Source organism: Lissotriton helveticus, chromosome 4_1 (assembly GCF_964261635.1).
Source record: "Lissotriton helveticus chromosome 4_1, aLisHel1.1, whole genome shotgun sequence".
Classification (NCBI taxonomy): domain Eukaryota; kingdom Metazoa; phylum Chordata; class Amphibia; order Caudata; family Salamandridae; genus Lissotriton; species Lissotriton helveticus.
In genome coordinates this window covers 364899140-364918335 of record NC_136063.1, presented here as the reverse complement: position 1 = coordinate 364918335, position 19196 = coordinate 364899140, and the positions used below count along the sequence as shown (strand labels likewise).

General features: G+C 43.1%; 1 protein-coding gene across 1 annotated transcript in view; it reads left to right on the top strand.

Annotated features, from left to right (window-relative positions):
• The window catches only part of LOC144828000 (fibrocystin-L-like), a 1506874-nt gene that overhangs the window by 233062 nt on the left and 1254616 nt on the right, over nucleotides 1-19196 (top strand). Inside the window, exon 14 of the mRNA XM_078686147.1 lies at nucleotides 15871-16352. Within this exon, the coding sequence (XP_078542273.1) occupies nucleotides 15871-16352 (482 nt within the window). The remainder of the gene's footprint in view (nucleotides 1-15870; nucleotides 16353-19196) is intronic.

The following is a 19196-nucleotide window of genomic DNA, read 5'->3' as shown; positions in this document are numbered from 1 at the left end:
AGTGTTAGTCTGTGGGGGAGATAGCCTTTTTCACAGTGAAAAAGACTTTACGAGTTTTTTATTGACAAAACATGTCAATCGTATTTAGATATGCCCTGCTTAGTAAATACTGTGCACCCTGCCTCATGGGCCATGAGTTCCTACCTTAGGTGTGACTTCTAAGTATTAAAATGGAAAGTTTAGGCTTAGCAAATTATTTTTATTTGCCAGGTCAAAATGGCAGTATGAACGTACCCTACAAGCTATAGTGGAATGCCTGCGATACACATGGCAGTGCTGCTTTAGTGGCTGGCACAATAAGTGCCTCAACCCATTAGTACCATTTACTAGGGACCTATAAGTAAATGACATGTGCCAATCAGGTGTACACCAATTTTTGCGAGAAATCACAAGCTCTTTACCTATGGAGTACAGACCAACAAGAATGAATCCATCAAAATAGGAAGTGGTAAAGGCAAAACCTAGGGAGACTACCAGCAAAGGGTGTCTGCTCTACCATGCAATTTAGACTCTTATTTCAAAAGTAACTGCATGAATGTTGATTTAGAATACACCAAAATTGTGGCCTTTGCAAAACGGCTCATAAAAAGTGAGCTAATGGCATCTAAATAACAGTAGGGTTGAGAGTAAGCCATTTTAATTAAACCCAAATATTTGGTTAGGCACAACAGGTGGATTTAACCACAACCTCTCTCAATTAACATCTACAGCCAACTCCCTTTGTTTTGCCCTGAGTGCCTTAACCCCATTAGCTGCATACACGTGTAAGCTGATATCCTTAGTTCCCTGTCCCGCAGAGTCTTTCTTAGGAAACTCGCAAAGTTCCTCGATCAAATGCAATGTAATGCCTGTAAGTCTCTTCTGTTTTTCACATCACAGCCCATGCTAGAATGAACCAAGCTATGGCAATGTTGTCCGCCTTTATTGCGATATGTCATAAACTATAACAATGCACAAGAGCCAATGCTGAAACTATATGTCTAGAAAGAAATTCACGACCACCCAAATCAGAGCCAGTAGGATAAATATTGAACTACCGACATAGAATTAATGAAAATAAACTATTTTGGGAATCTGACGTCGCCATATTCCTTGTTTTATTATTAACGTAAATAAAGCCCTGAAATGAATTGCTTTAGGGACAATAAAATTGTTTTTAGTTCATGTCTGAACTCAAGAAATCCATATAAACAAGTATACTACTCAGAAATACTTGAGTGGTTCATGTTATGTTTCTTAAACAGAAATACATGAGTTTGGAGTTTGAGTTGATGCCCAATTTAAATTTTCTACATAAATATATGTATCTGCCCTCTGCAAATTGTTCCAGGCTTTGTAACTACAAGATGGAATCATTTGGACGTATTACATGTGCTTGGCCTGCCCTTCTAATGGAGCACAGAAGGTGGTTTTGAAATCGGTTTCATTATTTTAATTTTTGGAACTACCACCATGCCATCATGTTTTGTTTACTGGGCGAGCAACCACAGCGGGTAAGATGATGAATTAAATCCATGGAAGCAGCTTCTATTTTAATAAATCAACAAGGCAAACATTGAATAAGATATGCCCCGATTATTTAATTGTAATTTTGTACTCTTAAACCCCAGGGTGGCACAATTTACGAATTTCATCTTTGTCACAGAAGGATTCTGTAGTTTATAGTGCAGCCATTGCTTAAATTGATGGTTTCTTAAATTATTATTCATGTCCTTTTAGTACGAACCCCTAAATGAAATACGTTTTAATGGACGGAAGCACAAATACAATTTGCAAGTTTACAAATAATTTGTTTGTGGATGGGCATGCTTATTGGAAAAAGATATCATTAAACAAGCATTTGCAATACAATCGGTCTCGCATTTGGGACCTTATATGTATTTAGCTATGCAGCACATTAGTATGGGTGCTTTAACATGGAGGGAAAGTAGCACCAAACTGTTTGACATTCCAAGTATGGGAACACATAGAGAGGAATATTGGCTTTCAGCTGGAAATGGTACAGTCCAAACCTCTGCTTTTAATATAAAATCAGGGCCTTCGGTGGTCATTTCACTGAAAATAAAAGATTTGAAAAAAGCATTATTGTCTACGGGGGCCCGTGGAAGACAATTTCTATTGACTGGAATCTAGAGAATGCTAAAGTGATTCTGCTATTTTACTTACCTCTGGTGGTCGTTTTCTATCAAGAAAGTTAAATAGGAGCAGTTGCCAGAAAAAGAAAAAAAAGGAAAGTGTCTCAGCAGAAAGAAATTCTCGTACTTTACTGACCTCTGCTGGTCGTTTTCTATCAAGACAGTTAAATAGACATAGTTGAACAGAAAAAAAAGTCCCTAAGCGGAAGCAGACAAGTCATAGGGCTGATCTCCAGATGCCACATCATACATACACATATAAGTAGATAATAAGTATATACTAAAGTATATACAAGTGGTCTTGAATGCTCGACCTAAAAATGTTGATTGGAAAATGCAGATCACATATCTACGGTAAAATGCAGATTACAAATTCACATTTAAATGCAGATCACAAATCTTCGTTAAAATGCAGAATGCATATCCACATTTTTAGGTGCAGCTTTAATTGCATAACATTGCCCGACGAATGCATCACAGTAACAGATACGGGTACACCAAAAGTAAGGTCTGGAAGCCATGGAATAGTGTGTTACCACTATACAAATGTAAGAATACATGAGATTGGACTCATGTTCTGAAATCGCTTTTTGTGAGAATTTGCTTCAGTTTCTTTAAGAGAGAGAGCTGACAGTGTTCCAGACAGTGTTTTTGTTTGAGTAATGTGTAACTTAACATGAAGTTGATATCCAGTCTGAATCCAAATGCATTGTAATATAGTGAATTTGGGTTTGAATCTGTGTAGGATAAGTATGATCTGCTTCTTATGGTTACCCCCGCCTTTTGCTTGATATGATGCTGTTTTGATTAGTCTGACTGGGGAACTGCTTATCAGGAACTCAGTCTATGCTTTTTCCCTAAACTGTTATGTTATGTACTTAGGTACACGTCAGATTGGATACTGGGGTGTCCTTGTCATGCCCTACTGTATGGTAACCACGGGCCCAGGGAGTAGGCACCCCAGAGAACCCATGGTCTGAAGCATGTATTATGCCACCCATGAGAGACCATGCAAAATGGAACTACAGGCCCGCCATTGCGGCCTGTGTAAGCTGGTGCATGCACCACTTATGAAAGATATAGGTTTACTATATCTAAGGGTCACTGCACTTAACACCTATAAGTCACCCCTATAGCAGGCCTTTACAATCCTGAAGGCAGGTTGCTTGGTTCTAAGTGAGAGGGTGCCCCTGCACCAGCAGGACACCCCTGCAGCCTACGAAGTGCATTCTTCCAGGTTGTCAGTGAAGCAGCCATATACTACTTAGAGGGACATTGCTGGACCGTACAATGGCCATCTTGAAAATGGCTGCAACAAATCCTGTCATGTTTGGTATCAAACATGTTGGAATCATACCCCCACACTGTAAATAGTGTGGGAGATATAATTCCAAGCACCGAAAGAGCCCTTTGTTAGGCTCTCAGTGTTCCTGGTACCAGCCTTCTAGTCCCAGACAGCACAAAATGGTTGTTGCCGACCAGAGGCACATTTCTGCCCTCCTGCTTCTGAGCCAAGCTAGTGGACGGGGAGGCAGAACAATAGGCATCCTGTCACAGAGAGGTGTGACTACCTCCCAGACAGGATTTATTGTATTAGTGCTGGGTGGGTGCGCTTGCCAGCACCTGCAAGTCTGCATGAGGGGCACATTTGTTTTCCTTGTGCATAGTCCAGTTCAAACCAGTCCTGGGAGCCACTGGCTCCCGATTTGGCAAAAAACTGGACAAGGGACATGTAGGTCCCTAGATTCATTGTGGGATAAGATTCAGAACTGAAAACGCTGCACTTCTACCTTCTGGGAACTCTGGGCTTTGCTGGACTTCGTTTGGGCCTGCATCTTCTTGACTTCCTGGGTGGGTTGCATTTGCCAAGGCTTGTTGGTTCTCCAGCCAAATACCAATCCCTCAGCTCTCAACATCCTTTGTGGGACAGCTCGGATCCAGTTTCTGGTCTTCCTCAGCTTAGCCTTGTCCCCGCAGCTGCAGAGTCAAGGTCATTGTCAACTATCCTGATGCATCCGACATCGGAGGGCATTCGTCTTCCAAGTCTCCTGGTCACTCCCAAGTGACATAGACAATGTCCTCGCTGCTTTCAAGTACTCCTCTTCAAGAATCCATATTTGGATTCCCACGGACACTTTCACCTCTTCCAGCAGCGGCACTGTCCTGAAGCCTTCCATTGGGTTTGACGGCAGCTTCCGACACCACTTTACACCTATGAACCCGACTTCCCTGGGATAGGTACTTCAGTATCCACAGGCGGGGTGGCTCTTCAACCTTCTGTCTTCAACGGGGTTTCTTCAGGGTCCACTAGAAAGGGTCCCTAATCTTTCAAATTCCAACTGCGACTTGGGCAAAAACTTGCACGGAGCACGCAGTCGTGTTCACACACTGCACACGCTCTCCGTGGGGTCCCTATTTACTTACCTTGAGTGGTTCTGTGGGTCCCCAGAAATTCTAAGTGCTCTCTACGTGGTCTTGACTCGAGCTGTGGTTGTTATACCACTTTCTTAGTATATGGTTTGGTCCCCCCTTGGGCGCACTGTGTATTAGTGCTGTTTATTGTGATTTATTTGTTAAAGTATTGGGTGCTTTGTGTCTATCTCCATGCGGAAGATACTGTAACGTACTAGATAGTGTTATATATTAAATACATATTTTTTATAACTCGTGTGGTTCTCTTTTCATTTAATCTATACTATATGATTGCATTCTGTTAAAACAAGCTGCTTTACACTCCTTTAAGACTAAGCCTGAAGGCTGTTCTCCACAGCTACCACTTGGATAGCTTTCTAAAGTTGTCTGAGACCTCTTAAATCACCATAAGGGTTGTGTGGACTGGTGCAAGGTGCCCACTTACATTAGTTGACATCATATACTAGATCAACTTCTCACAAACTGACAGTATTCATATAATTGAGACAAGTTCATAAGGGTTCTTGTTTGTTGATCTTGGCAAATATCAGGAGTTCTGACTTGATTGGGTAGAACTAAAGGTAGGTGCTGAAAACCCACTGGATTCAAGCAAGCCTGGCTGAAGACGGCTGTAATGCCAGAAACCGGTCCTCGGAAGCTTGTTTCCGGTCCAGGGAAGGCATGGCTTGGCAGTTCGGGCTGGACTGTTCCCATGAGGCACAGGGTCAGACTGATTTGCATATAGCCATGTCTGAACTGGGGTGGCAGAGTGGGCTAAAGAATGGTGATGGATTAAACCCAGATCTTTTGACTGGGTGTGAGTGTTTGATTGGTTCAGATGCTCCGTCCATTACCACCCCCTTTTGTACCGAAAACCCATGTCAGGCTGATGTACAAGCAGTGAGTGATGCAATGGATATCAAAATAGAGGAAATATTCAAGCAGAGTTGTGTATCATTGGCATATTGGTGAATCTAGATGTTGTTATCTGTTGGGAGAGCTCCATGTGGCTCCATGTGGGGATTGAAGATGACAGGGGTCACTCTGGATCCTTGGGCAGCTTGGAGGTGCCCATATGAACAAACTGGTGTCAGTTGTTAGGGTAACACGAGAACCGGTGAAGGATATTGCCTGTGGATCCCAATCAAAGAGACTCCATGGTGTGTATGAATGTGGGTTGGTCAACTGTGTTGTAGGCAGTTGAGAGGTACATCAAGTGGGTGGATCTGGCCTGTATTGAGAGCTTCGGGGTAGATGCCTTTAGTTGGAAAGGCATTAAACAATGGTAAGAGTGAGAGAACTTATGTGTAAAGAATAAGTATTTTGTTGTCCCTATGTTAAACTCAGACTTACTAAACAATGATTGATCTATTCCAATATGTTGATGTTTAAGTGCATATGGGGGGCAGGTGAGCAGGCTGCAAGGTCTCCATGCAATTTTGTCCGGTCACCTTTGTCCCTACAGCCATTCAACAGATTAGCAATGGAAATCTCACTCCCTCTGATACTACAATCTGGTGTTGCAAAACCAGAGGCGACATAAGAGAGTCCAGTTATAATTCCAATTAAAGTGCAGAGTACAACATACGCAGGATGGTGCAGGTGAGGTAACTACACACCGGAAGGCCTCTAAGACCAATAATTCAATCAGGGAGAGAGCAGGCATTTTATATCCAGCACCGACAGTGAGCAGTTTTGTGAATGATATAAGCTTACAGATTACTTCATCAGCTATGGATTGTGTTGTGTGCTGACTGTGTCTGTGTTTTTGTATATAGACAGTGCAGAGATGAACTGCCATATCACATTATCTATAGTGGACAACACGTTTGGAATTGTGACGCTGAGCACGATTGCTTGGCTGTGCTTATCATATCAGAAAAATAACATTTAATACTATTTAGAACATTGAAATGTTGGGAGCTCCATTGAAAACAATGGAGTAGCTCTGGGCTTATAATGGCTGGTACAAGCTCGGAGCTCCAACATTCCAATGTTTCTTTGTTAAAGACTTCAGGGAGCCTGAGGGGATTGCAATCCCCTCGCGCTCCATGAATGTTTTGTATTATTTGTTAGAACATTCTGCCCTCTAGTGGCAGAATGTTCTAATAGCCTTATAGCCCTTCGTAGCAGGGCTATACCGTATTTTAAAGTCCCTCTGCTTTGTTAAAGTCCCTCGCCTTCGGTTCGGGCCTTTAACACTGCAGCAGGCCTTTAAAAGCCGGTATTACCCGCTACGGCGGGCTATAAGGCTATATTAAACCATGCAAAATCATAGCACAAGGGCTTCTGTTGCACTGTGTACTTAAATAAATGAAAACACAGCTCTTAGCACAATCCCAAGCTATGGTGGCACTCTTACGGGGTTGCTCAAGGGGCTCAGTACCTGTTGCTATATCCCTGAAAGGTGGTGCAGAATCTACAGGATGGAAAATGTTGGTATATTATTTACTTTACTAATATTTAGTCCAATGCACCGCAAACCTACTCTTTATACCGTTGCTGTAGTTAATAATTGTTATTAGAACATTGGAATGTTGGGAGCTCCATTGAAAACAATGGAGTAGCTCTGGGCTTATAATGGCTGGTATAAGCCCGGAGCTCCAACATTCCAATGTATCTTTGTTCACTGCTCTGACCGTGAACAAAGGCTTCAGGGAGCCTGAGGGGATTTCAATCCCCTTGTGCTCCCTGAACGCTTTGTTAGTTTGTTAGAACATTCTACCGTCTAGTGGCAGAATGTTCTAAAAGCCTTATAGCCCTTCATAGCAGGGCTATACCGGCTTTTGAAGTCCCTCTGATTTGCTAAAGTCCCTTGCCTTCGGTTTGGGCCTTTAACGCTGCAGCGGGCCTTTAATAGCCGGTATAGCCCGCTAGTGCAGGCTATAAGGCTATGATAAAGTATATTTCATGCCCATGTTAATTGGTATGCCAAATCACAAAAAATACATGTCAGAAACAGAGATAATGGGCCGTGACTTAACTTGTTGATGATGATGCTCCTCAGAGAAAGCTGATGCCACATAAGTGATTAATACAGGCCCGATTCAAAAAGGCAAACTGAGACGAAAGTCTAACTTTACGACTTTGGTATTCATAAAAGGCATTTACTACTCTTAAAAGCCCTATATGAAAATGGAAAGTCGTAAAGTTCAACCTGTGGGGTCCGATTCACAAAAGTAAAGTGAGACAAAAGTCTAACTATATGACATTCAGTATTCACAAAGAGCATTTACTGTTCATAAAGGTCCTTTGCTAATGCAAAACAAGTCGTAAAGTTAACTTTTGGTATTCAAAAAGGCTATTTACGAGTAGTAAATGACCTTTGTGCATAACAAAAGTCTTACAGTTAGACTTTCATCTCAGTTTACCTATGTGAATCGGGACATACATGTGGTAAAGGAGACAAAGATTACTCTCCCTCAGTTTTAACGTTACCTGAACAAATCATTTCGTTCTGTATGTTAATTTCCATTTTGCTTATTTCATTATTGCATTTGTTCCTAAAAATGTATATGTAAGAACATACTTGATTCCATTGAAGGCGTGCTTAAATATTAATGATGTTAATGTATACTTTAACTATTGATATGGTTGCTGACATAGGATAAGGTGCTACGATATTTTACCAATTCATTCCAGAGAGACATTTTTAGATTGGCATTTCGTTGCAGATACATTAAGCACTAGCAATGCCAATGCTTCAAATATGGCAATTTTTTCTTTCGTACCTGAAACCTTCCTGATTGTTTGATATAATATTCATTTTGCTTTCATACATATCCCTCCACCCCCCACCTTATGCCCATTTCCTCTTTCGTGTTAAAGTACACACATTTTGGCTGATACGTTTCATTTTGCACTGTAAATATGTTAGAAACATAGATATTGATGATTTTACTTCAATGTACACCAACATTATTTTTTTCCTTTGAAAGGCCATGATTGCCACTGGAGGCTATGGCTACTATTGGTCCTGGTACGGGTACTATGACACACAAAGATCTCCGGTTTTCCCACTTCAAAAAGGAAAAGAGTAAGTTGTGTTTTATTTTTTATTGTATTTATTTGCAGCCATTTCACTGATGAGCATCACCCGTGCACCATACAATATAAAAGAGTAATACAGAGTTTTACAGTAATAATACACAATGAGGCAAAACAATAAAATAATGTGTTTGGGAAAATACGTTAGGATAGAATTGGTATTACGGATTTGCATTTATAACTAGTCACATTTTCAATTAAGGACAAACTATACAAGTTTTGTAATGCTGTATAGTAGACGTCTGTTGAGTAAAGAGTGTGGAGCATTGCACATACAAATCGGCAAGTTCCAACTCGCACACTCGCTAACACGTGTAGGACATGTTATTTCTGATGGGGATTTTTACTACAGAAACGACAAGTCGTTACAATACCCAAAACACAGAAAAGCACTCTATACGAACCTTGTATCCGTGTATATTTGAAACCATTACAAAAGCTTTATATGAGTGTTACGCTACATGAAAAAAGTCGATGATACAATGAGCTTATGAAATTGTGATTGATCTTATCTTATGGAAATATTAGCATAAATATCTTGAAATGTAATTTGTAAAGTTATTGTTATTGATTAAGGGTTTGCTATATTTAGAAAACAAAAAAACGAAACCTGACTTCATAATTCATTTATAAAAAAATATTTTGTTGAAAAAATGTGTAAAATCTCTCCTTTGAGATTCTTTTTTATCTAACAATCTACAAATGTATTCTTTTTGTTGAGTTATATCCGAAAAAAATTGTTTGCTGAACTAAACCTTATGTAACAGCTGGGGTTTTAGGACCACATGCAGCATTAATGAATGCACAAACACATTGTCATACAGTCTAGAAATTGCCCCAGGGCACGTACCCCGGCCCCTTTTATTAGGAGGGTCACCTGACCGGTGACACCTGTGCTGCAGGGCTGTGGGCTGAGTGTAGAAGCCAGCCATCAAGTAGTGGCTGGTGGAAACACAGATTATAGATCAGCCCACCACTACATCCCTCCCAAACTTTATTAAAAATGGATGAGTCCAACCTGTGGTAAAGAACAAAATAACAAAACTAAAACTCCACTGAGTCTATTCAGGTCGCTTGCAGGATGATGATGAGGGGATAGGTGCAGCTGGGAGCAGCCACCATCACAGTGCTACTCCATAGTTTCACCAGGCTGCTCTGGGCATGAATGGCGGTGTGGATGAAGTCCAGATTTCTCAAACGCCTGCCCATGTTGCTACAGTTCACCTGGGCACTGTGGTTCCTGTCCCACCTGAACTCACTGTGTGAAAGTCTATTTACAAAGATCACTTGATGGTGCATCTGGAGCAATTGTGGTGTCTGCTGCTGATATTTCTTCAAAGGTGCCAAGGCTCCATGGATAGCAAGCCTGCAAAGACAGATGATGTCACTGCGATAGTTAATGAGTCTTCCTCAGATGCCGCAGTGCTTCCAGGGGGACTGTTGGTGTAGAAACTTCAGGCGTCCCTCTCTTTCCAGGTTCCCCATCTCATGGGAATCTCTTCAGGCCCTCTTCACCGGGCTTCCTCGGTTCTGTGTGGACTGCACCGTAATCATCCCATGCCACAACATAGGGCCATAGAGGAATGGCCAACAGCACTACCACCAAGTCGCTCACTCTGCCTTAAGGGTGGTTGTTTCAGGGTCTGTTCACTCTTACACATCCAGACTCTAGTGCACCAGCATCTACTAGATAGTCTTTGGGTCACCCAGTCTCCATACATTCTTTCTGTGCTTCCTGATACCTGTTGTGGAGGAGCTGCAGACACACTCTCTTGACGGGATACCCCACTCACAGTAATCCCTTGAAGCCCCTGCCCCTGAATTGCCATGGGACTGCGGGGGCTGTGAGGGTCCTCTCATAGGCCATGCCACAGGCTCACTGACGAACTCCCAACAGGGTTGCGGCCAAGCCTCTTATGCAATCCCAAGGGTATATGGTACAATAGTCGAAGGGGCTTTCTTCAGAAGGCTTCAGCTTTACCGGGGCTCACAGATGGTTTCTGAGTGGCCTGCCTCCTGCAGTGCCATGAAAGTCTTGTTATTCTCCAGGGGTCTTGCCAACATGTTGCTCCACTCTAGAGTTGTGGTGTTCCTTAGGTGGTTAAATTGATGCATTGGATTGTGATCACAATCACCAATAACTGTCGGTGATCTTTTGGGTGGCTGGTGTATCATAACCTTTTCCTTTTTTGAAATTCGCAACGATGTCGAGATGATCACGATCAAGTCGTAAAATCGGAAAACAAAAGCAGACATTCTGCCACCAACACCACATTAAAAAATGTTAAAGTAAAAAATGAATTGTAAGTATTGCAATACACACATTATTAACGACATCACCTCTCCAAAAATATTTTTGCACATGTATTTTTCTACTAAGTTGTAAAAAAAACTGTTTGAACTCTACTTTCTGTTTTTGTTTGTGATGATGTCAATGATCTCGATGACTTTGGTAACCGCAACAATTATGTCTTTTTTGGGCGGTGTAAAACAAATACATGCACCGGTTTAATATATTTTAGACACTTGAGGTTCACTGCTGAATTGCTTTAAGTCATATTTTTATAGGGAGTTTGTAGAAAAATAATCTTTTTTAAACTGATTTTCGGTTTTCGCGATGACGCCTGGTGCCGTAATGATATCAGTAGCCGCAATCACTGAAAAAATGAGGCGAAATGACAAACCAACAGCACACATTCAAAAGCCACCACCACATACATAACTTTTAACTGCAAAATAGATTATATCCAATACACTAAACATATTACTATCTAAAAGAATCTATAATAGCATTTACGACTCCCTTAAAATCTCTATAACATGGTGTATAGCTCTTTCAGTAGAATCTGTATCTGTATGCATCAATGTATCAGTAAGTCTCTCATTCACTGTATGAGTATTTCAGTGTATCTGTGAGATGGTGCATCTGTCTATTAATGATTGTGTAAATAACTGCGTGCCTGTCTCAGTGTATGAGTGGGCCCATCAGTGACTAAATGGATCTGTTATTGGTTGCATAGGTCTTTTAGTCAATCTGTGAGTAGGTGCATGAGTGCATTTGTGCATTTGAAAGTAAGTATATGACTGTCTGACTGGATCTGTGAGCTGAAGCATGAGTGCTTGAGAGGATGACTAAGTGGGTGCATGACTATCTCAGTGGATCTGTTAGTGAGTGCATGAGTCATTGGGTAAGTGAAAGAGTGCATGCACAAGTCTCTGTGTGGGTCAGTGAGTGGATGCATGAGTCTTTGAGTGGGTGCACGAATATCTGAGTGAGTTTGTAAATGGGAGTGTAAGGCTCTGAGTATATGTGTGAGTGGCCTAGTGCAGAAGTCTCTAAGAGTGTGTTAGTAACTATATGGGTGTGTGAGTGGGTGATTGAGTATCTTAGTACATCTATGAGTGGATGTATGAGTGTCTCTATGGGTCTGTCAGTGGGTGGGTGAGTCTCTGTGTGGGTCTGTGCATCAGTGCATGACTCTCCAAATGAGTCTCTAAGTGGGTGCATGAGTATCTGAGTGGGTCTGAGAGTGGGTGCATGATTGCCCAGGTGGGCCTGTGAGTGGGTGTAAGAGTCTTAAGTGAGTATGAGACTTTACGGATACATTAATGAGTGGGTATCTAAGTAGGTATGTGAATCTTTGGGTCTGTACATGAGTGAGTCTCTGTCCAAGTGAGTCTGTAAGTGGGTGCTTGAGTACCTGAATGGGAATGAGAGTGGGTACATAAGTATAAGAAGGGGTATGTAACTGAATTTATAAGTGTGTGAGTAGGTATGTGATTGGGTGTATAAGTATATGAATGAGTTTGTGAGTGCATACAAGAGTCTGTGACAGTGAGTGTGCACAAGTATTTATATTTTTATTATATTTTCACCAATATTTACGGTGTAGCCTCTGACTCCTGGTGTACGGGTTGTGTTCAATACCCGCCAGTCACGCTGTTATTTTAATGTGCTTTAATGTGTTTTTATCCTCATTTGCCTCATTGCTGCTAACTTTTCTTTATTGAATACTGCTCATTCCTCATTCCTGCGCTGTGCGTTTAAAACTTAACGGGCTTAGGTGAACTACTGGCTGCCGTCCTTCCTGACTCCCTGCAGACGCCGAGTAGGAGCGCTGCTGATTGGAGGGACAGGAGGCGGGATCTGGGCCATGATTGGGCGGGTGGATTGAGCAATGGTATCTAAATCGGGTTTGCCCGACCGCGCAGCGGACGTACCGTTGGCGCGCCGAAGGCGCGCCTAAGGCAAGCCCGTCTGCGTCCGTCCGTGCTCGGGCTCAGGGCGAGTCCCCTGGTTCGGGGTCATTAAGGATGCTAACATACTCCTCTAGTGTATTGAGGGGCTTGGACCCTAGGGGGGGTAAAGCCTCCTGTCCCAGGTTCTATCCAGGGGTTGGGCCCGGCCACCTTATAGATCCTTGTTTCAGCTGTGGCTGCACCCTTCCTGTGATTTCGGCTGAACCTCGTGGCGTTACCAGGAGGAAAGTGAGGGCCCGACAGGAGTCCTGCTCACCCATCCTGCCTTGAATTGTGTATTGCTAAATGCCAGGTCTTTCTGGATTCGTTGGGTACCTTGTTGGAGACAGGGCTATGCCTGAATTCATTCACGATTATAAGAGATTTTAATTTTCATCTAGAGAATGCCCTAGACTCCGACACTGATAGGCTGACTGGCCTTTTGGGAGATGGAGGGCTGGACCAAAGGGTTGTGGGCCCCACGCACTCAGCTGGGCACACACAAGACAGCATTTTTTCCAATGATGCCGGTTTGAAGTTTCTGGAAGTGTTACCTCTCTCCTGGTCTGATCATGCGGCCATTTTTTTCTCGCTCCGCCTAGGATCCAGGAATTCAGCTGCAGCTGAATCAAGGAATAAAATTGCGGTCAGAGTCTGGGAAAATATAAATGAGGAGGAAATGGGGAAGTTTTTAACATATAGTGCGCCTGAATTTCCTGTAAATGTCGATATGGCAGAGGAACTGTATACAAGGTGGATTGAGAATGCCTGTGATAAATTTGCGCTGATAAAATCCTTTACACCTAGGAGAGTACAGCCATCGGCACCCTGGTTTTCTGACCTTTTGCAGAAACATAAAACAGAGTGCAAAATGCTCGAGAGGATCTGGAGAAGGGACTACTGCCCCACAAAGAAAGAAACATATAAAGGAAGTCTTACTCTCTACAAACAATTAATTGGCAAAAAAGGCCTATTTTTCCGAGCAAATTGAGGGGGCCAGTTCCTCCTCTTGAGAACTTTTTAAGACTATTACCAGACTGACAACTCCAACAACACCATGCACGCAGAGTAGCGTAGCTTTGTGTGAGTCTCTAGCCTCATCCTTCAGGAATAAGGTTGAAGGGATCTCGCAAGGAGAGGTGGGGATTGTGGGAACCAGCATTGGTAAAAAAATTATGAAGGGCCAGGATAGTTTGGAGTGGTTCAATCCTCTACAATACTCAGAGGTTTTGAACCTAGTGCGGACGGTTCAGTCAGGCTCTCCCAAAGATCCTTGTCCACCCGCAGTTCTTAAAACCTGCCCAGAGGTCATTGCTTCGACTCTCACTCCCATGCTCAATAAGATCATGGATTTGAGGGAATACCCCAGGAAGTGGAAAACCGCATATATACTCCCCCTTTTAAAAAAACCCAGCCTTAATGCTAAATATCCCAATAACTATAGGCCATTATCCCACCTTCCTTTTCCGGCTAAGATACATACTTGAGAAGGCCATCAATCGACAACTTAGCTCATTCTTTCAGAAGACCAACGCCCTAGACCCGACACAATTTGGGTTCCGTGCAGGCCACAGCACGGAGCTTGCCCTTATCAAGGCCACGAAAGAGGTGAGAGCGGCGGTAGACCAGGGAGGGGCTGCTGTTCTGATTCTGTTAGATCTGTCGGCTGTAAGGGGATGGCTACTGAGGAAAACCACACCTCCGAGTAGCATCAGGTGATCTCTGGCTCCTCCCCCGGGAATGTTGGACTCTACCTGACGGCGTTCGCTTGGATTGCTGCCGCTACCGAGTCTTTTCCGAGCTGCTGACAGTGATGTTTTTCTCCCGCTGATGTGTTCGGCAAGTGAAGGGGATAGCGCACGGCAGTATGCGTCTTATGGTTGAACCTTCTGCAGCTGAAAACCGTGCAACTTTGAGAGAACGGTGAAAACAGTGAGACTGACGGCGGAGCCCTGCCGAGACCCGCAGGGGAAGAGGGGGTGAAAACGGCCACAAAGCGCTTTGGTTAAAGACACGGAAAGGAGGCGGGGGAGGTGAGAGGACTGACACTGCCTAGTTTGACTTTTTTGGTCATTTGGAGTTTGGACCTATATCACTGAGTGGCAGGGGTAAATCTTGGAGATAGAGGCTGAGGGGGAGGTGCAGAGCCAAAAGTTATATAAGCAACCTTATTTTATTGTATGGTTAGAGCCACGGAAGACAAAAACCAGAGCCAACACAAGCATTCCAAATCGCCTATATGCCGGGCACTCCAGAGATGGGGAAACAGCTGAACACCCGCCTCGCAAAAGCCAAGGCGCGGTGGCTCGCTAAGGAAGCAAGGGTGTCAAAGAAAGCGATGGCAGAGCTTGCTGGACTGGGAACCACCCCAGAGCTCTGAGGGTGAACCGGAGGAAGGGAACTTGAATATGACCATTCAACCGCCAGTACTCTCAGTAGAAATTTCTAGTAAAGATCCGGGTGCGATAACAGCTGAAACCACTACAGCTACAACTGCTCTCTGTCCACAAAATTTGGAGCAAGCAGAAGGTAATCTGAATAAAGAGTTGGTTACGCAGAAGATGAGCACTAAGGGGATTAAGCAATTCCCATTATTTTGGAAAAAACCTGCGCCGCAGGTCTCGTTGTCTAGCCCCTCACCAGATTCCCAGATTACAAAGAACATGAAGCACACAGTTAATGGGGATACGTTAGCCAGATCAGAGAGCCCAGGCTCGGGTCTGGGGTTGGACCTAAGATTGCAAGACAAACCTAACAGCCTGGACTGCCACGCTCAAGCCTCTCTGTTTAATCTATCAGCTGCTTCCAATATGCATGATGACACGTGCTCCAGCTCCGTTAGCCAGATTACAAGGCCAATGTCCAATATACCAGATTCAGAGGTGGATCAGTCAAGCGGGTAACTACCAGACTCTGTGGAAAATTCGGAGCTTGTTTTATCAGCATCAACAGATCTATTATCTTCTGGTCAGCAAGAGAATTCAACGGCAGTAGATCTGATAGCTCCCCCCTGTCATGCCTTTATCTCAACCTTCAGCGTCTTCCATCTCTCCCCCTCATGCTAACGCCAACGCCAATGCCAATGTCAATGTCACTTTCGACAATATATTGATGGATATCACAGGAGAATTTCAGATGAGTGTCAAGGATATGCTTAATTTAATCCTGGATGAAGTGCGGGACTTGAAAAGGGTTCACAAAACAGAATTGGCTTCCCTCAGCATACGTTTGGAGAAAATAGAAAGCACTATGGGGAGCATTCCAATTAAGCTTCAAGAGGCAGAGGAAAGAATTTCTCTCTTAGAAGATCAACTTGTTTCAGTTTTGAAAGAGGTCAAAGTGGCGGCTAAAAGTAAACAGATAATGGAACTGAAACTGGAAGAGTTGGAAAACCATTCTCGCAGATCGAATCTCCGCTTGGTTGGTGTCCCCGAGGGACTGGAGGGGTCCCAATCCCTGAGTTGGGTCAACAAATTCATCAAACAGAAGGTCATGCCTGATTTCCAAGGGGACCTCACGGTAACGAGAGCTCATCGTGTTCCACCTCAACCTTTTCCCAACTCAACTCTTCCGTGCACGATCTTGATCAATTTTTCAGACTTCCGTAGTAAGGAGGCACCTCTTACAAAAGCTTTTCAACAAAGACAATTTTCCGTCAACGAGATTACAAAATGTCGAATCTTTTCAGACATGTCTGCCTCTGCGGCTCGACGTAGGAAAGAATTCCTCAAAATGCTGCAATTATTCAAGGCAAATGGTACCCAGGCCTCTATAGCTCAGCAATCCTAGCTAAGAGTCCTGTTGAAGGGGAAATTCATTATGTTTACTAACGGCTAAATAGTTAACTGTCAGGATTGTCTTGGAAATTGTCATTTAAATATTTCCCCCTTTCTTTCTTCTCTTTCTCCGTTTTTTTTTTTTTTTATCCCTTTGCCATCACTTAGAGTTCTATAGATAGATTGCTGGCTAGTTTTGGAGGCCATGGGATAAGGGGAATAGATGGTATGCTGTCCCGGTGGGAGGGGGTCAGAGATTACCAGGGTGTAAAAACATGGCACCCGAATTGAGCAGGGATAGGGGAGAGTGGTGGGTGTGGTGGTGGGGGGTAGTCCACTTTCTTGGGTGGGGTTGGGTGTGCAAAGGGGAAAAAATGAAGCCGGTTGTTTTCTTATATTTAACATACTTTTTTGTTTTTTGTTTATTCTTTTTCTACGCTTCTATCTCGTTAGAAAAGTTTCTACTGCTACTGATTATGTATGGCTAATACGTCAATTTTAAAGGTTGTTTCCTTTAATGTCAATGGGAATAATAATAAAAGAAAGATGCGGGCTATTGAATTATGCGTAAAAATCCAGGGGTTATTCTTCTGCAGGAAACCTTCATTGCGACCATTAAGGCTTCTGAATTTTCTATGTTCAGATCATGGGCAGAATATAGGGAGCTCTCAACCTCTTCGGTATCCCATAGAGTGACTGATATATTTGTTAATAAGAATCTTAAAGCAGAATTTATTAATTCTGGGAGTGATCCATCCGGGAGATGGTGCTGGGCCTCCTTCTCGTTTAGATCAAAACCCCACCCTCTCACGTTCGTGAGTTTCTATGCACCTGTAGAGGACAATATGAAACCTTATGAAGATCTTTTTTTAGCATTGATCAGGGTTCCAGAGGATTTAATTTTGGGAGGGGATTTCAACATTTTGATGGATCCACGGTTAGATTCAACTGTACAGGGGAAAAGGCAGACTAAGCCCAAATCTCTAAAAGTTTTGAAATACTATGAATCTGTACTGAATCTACATGATCCATGGCATTTAGCGTTTCCTTCCCAAAAGAGATATACGTGTGGATCTGGTCGATTCTGCTCCTCCTCTCGCATTGATTTGTTTTTTATCTCCCAGGGACTAGAGATTTTGCAGGAACATTTTTTCTTTAATGCATATTTGGACCATGCAATGCTGACCTTAGAAATACAGCTGGGGGTAGGGTTGAGAACCCCAAAAAGGTGGGCCTTTAATAAGCAATATTTTAATGATAAAGATTGGGTAAAGTCCATGGGTCTCATTTATGAAAAGTGACGCATCGCTGCGTGAAAACAGCGATGCGGCACTTTTCACTGCGCACTCCTTGCGACAATCCTGATGCATCATATTTAATGTATGATGCATCATGTCGCAAGGAGTTACAGATACGTCAGTATTTCTGACGTATCTGTAAGCGCAAAAGTGACGCATTGCTGGAGTGTGTCACAAAAGTGACGAAACTCCAGCAATGCGTCCTTTCACATGGGGAAAGCCCCATGTGAAAGGGCTTGCGTCAGTCTTACGCCTGCTGTGAGGCAGGCGCAAGATTTTGACGCAACAGCGTCCTAAAAGTGACGCAGTGAAATCTCATAGATTTCACTGCGTCACTATTACGAGGCTTTTAGCGGGGGAACGCCCCCTCTGCATACATTATACCTGACGCAGGTATAATGTGGCGCAGGGGTTTAAAAAGTGATGCATCTACCTAGATGCGTCACTTTTTAAATATGGCGCAACAAGGTGCATTTTTTACACCACTGGTGCGTCACAAAAAGTGACGCACCGGCGGCGCAAAACTGACGCAAGGCCTCATAAATGAGGCCCCATGGATTTGGAGCTTAGGCAATTTTTAACTCAGAACATCACCTCTGCTGCTCCACATATAGTTTGGGACTCAATGAAAGCATTTGTACGAGGGTTATTGATAGGTAAAGACGCAGCTATATCCAAGAAGGCCAGGTTGGAAAAGGTACAGCTCGAAGATAAGATCCATGCCCTTAATGAGATTTTCCTAGAGGCCCCCATTATTTCTAATAGAAAACTTCTTGATGAGGCTAAACGCGAGCTTAGCACTGTTTATAACACCCAAAGCGAGATCTTCTTTCAACGCTTCCAGCAGAAGGTCTATGAAGAAAGCAATTTTATTGGCAGGCTTTTGGCGTGGCAGGCCAAAGAGCAGGCAGTAGCTAATCAAATTAAAGCATTAAAATGCCCCCTGACAGCTGTTCCTACACAAGATCCAGGGAAAATAGGGGATATTATGAAGGCCCATTATGAAACTATCTATGGGAAATCACAAAGGGTCGATGACTAACGACTGGCAAAATTTCTTCATGAAAATCCATCTTTAACCCTCTCCGAAATAGATAATCAATCTATGGCGAGCCCTTTCTCTTTGTCTGAACTCGAGAAAGTTGTAATGAGTTTGGCAAATGGCAAGGCTTGCGGTCCGGACGGATTGCCGGCAGAATTTTTTAAGGTTTTTTTTTTAGCACTGTCAGAGTTTCTTTTGGTTTTGATTAATTCTTTACTGGAAGGGGGGTCGGTCCCGGAATCTTTTA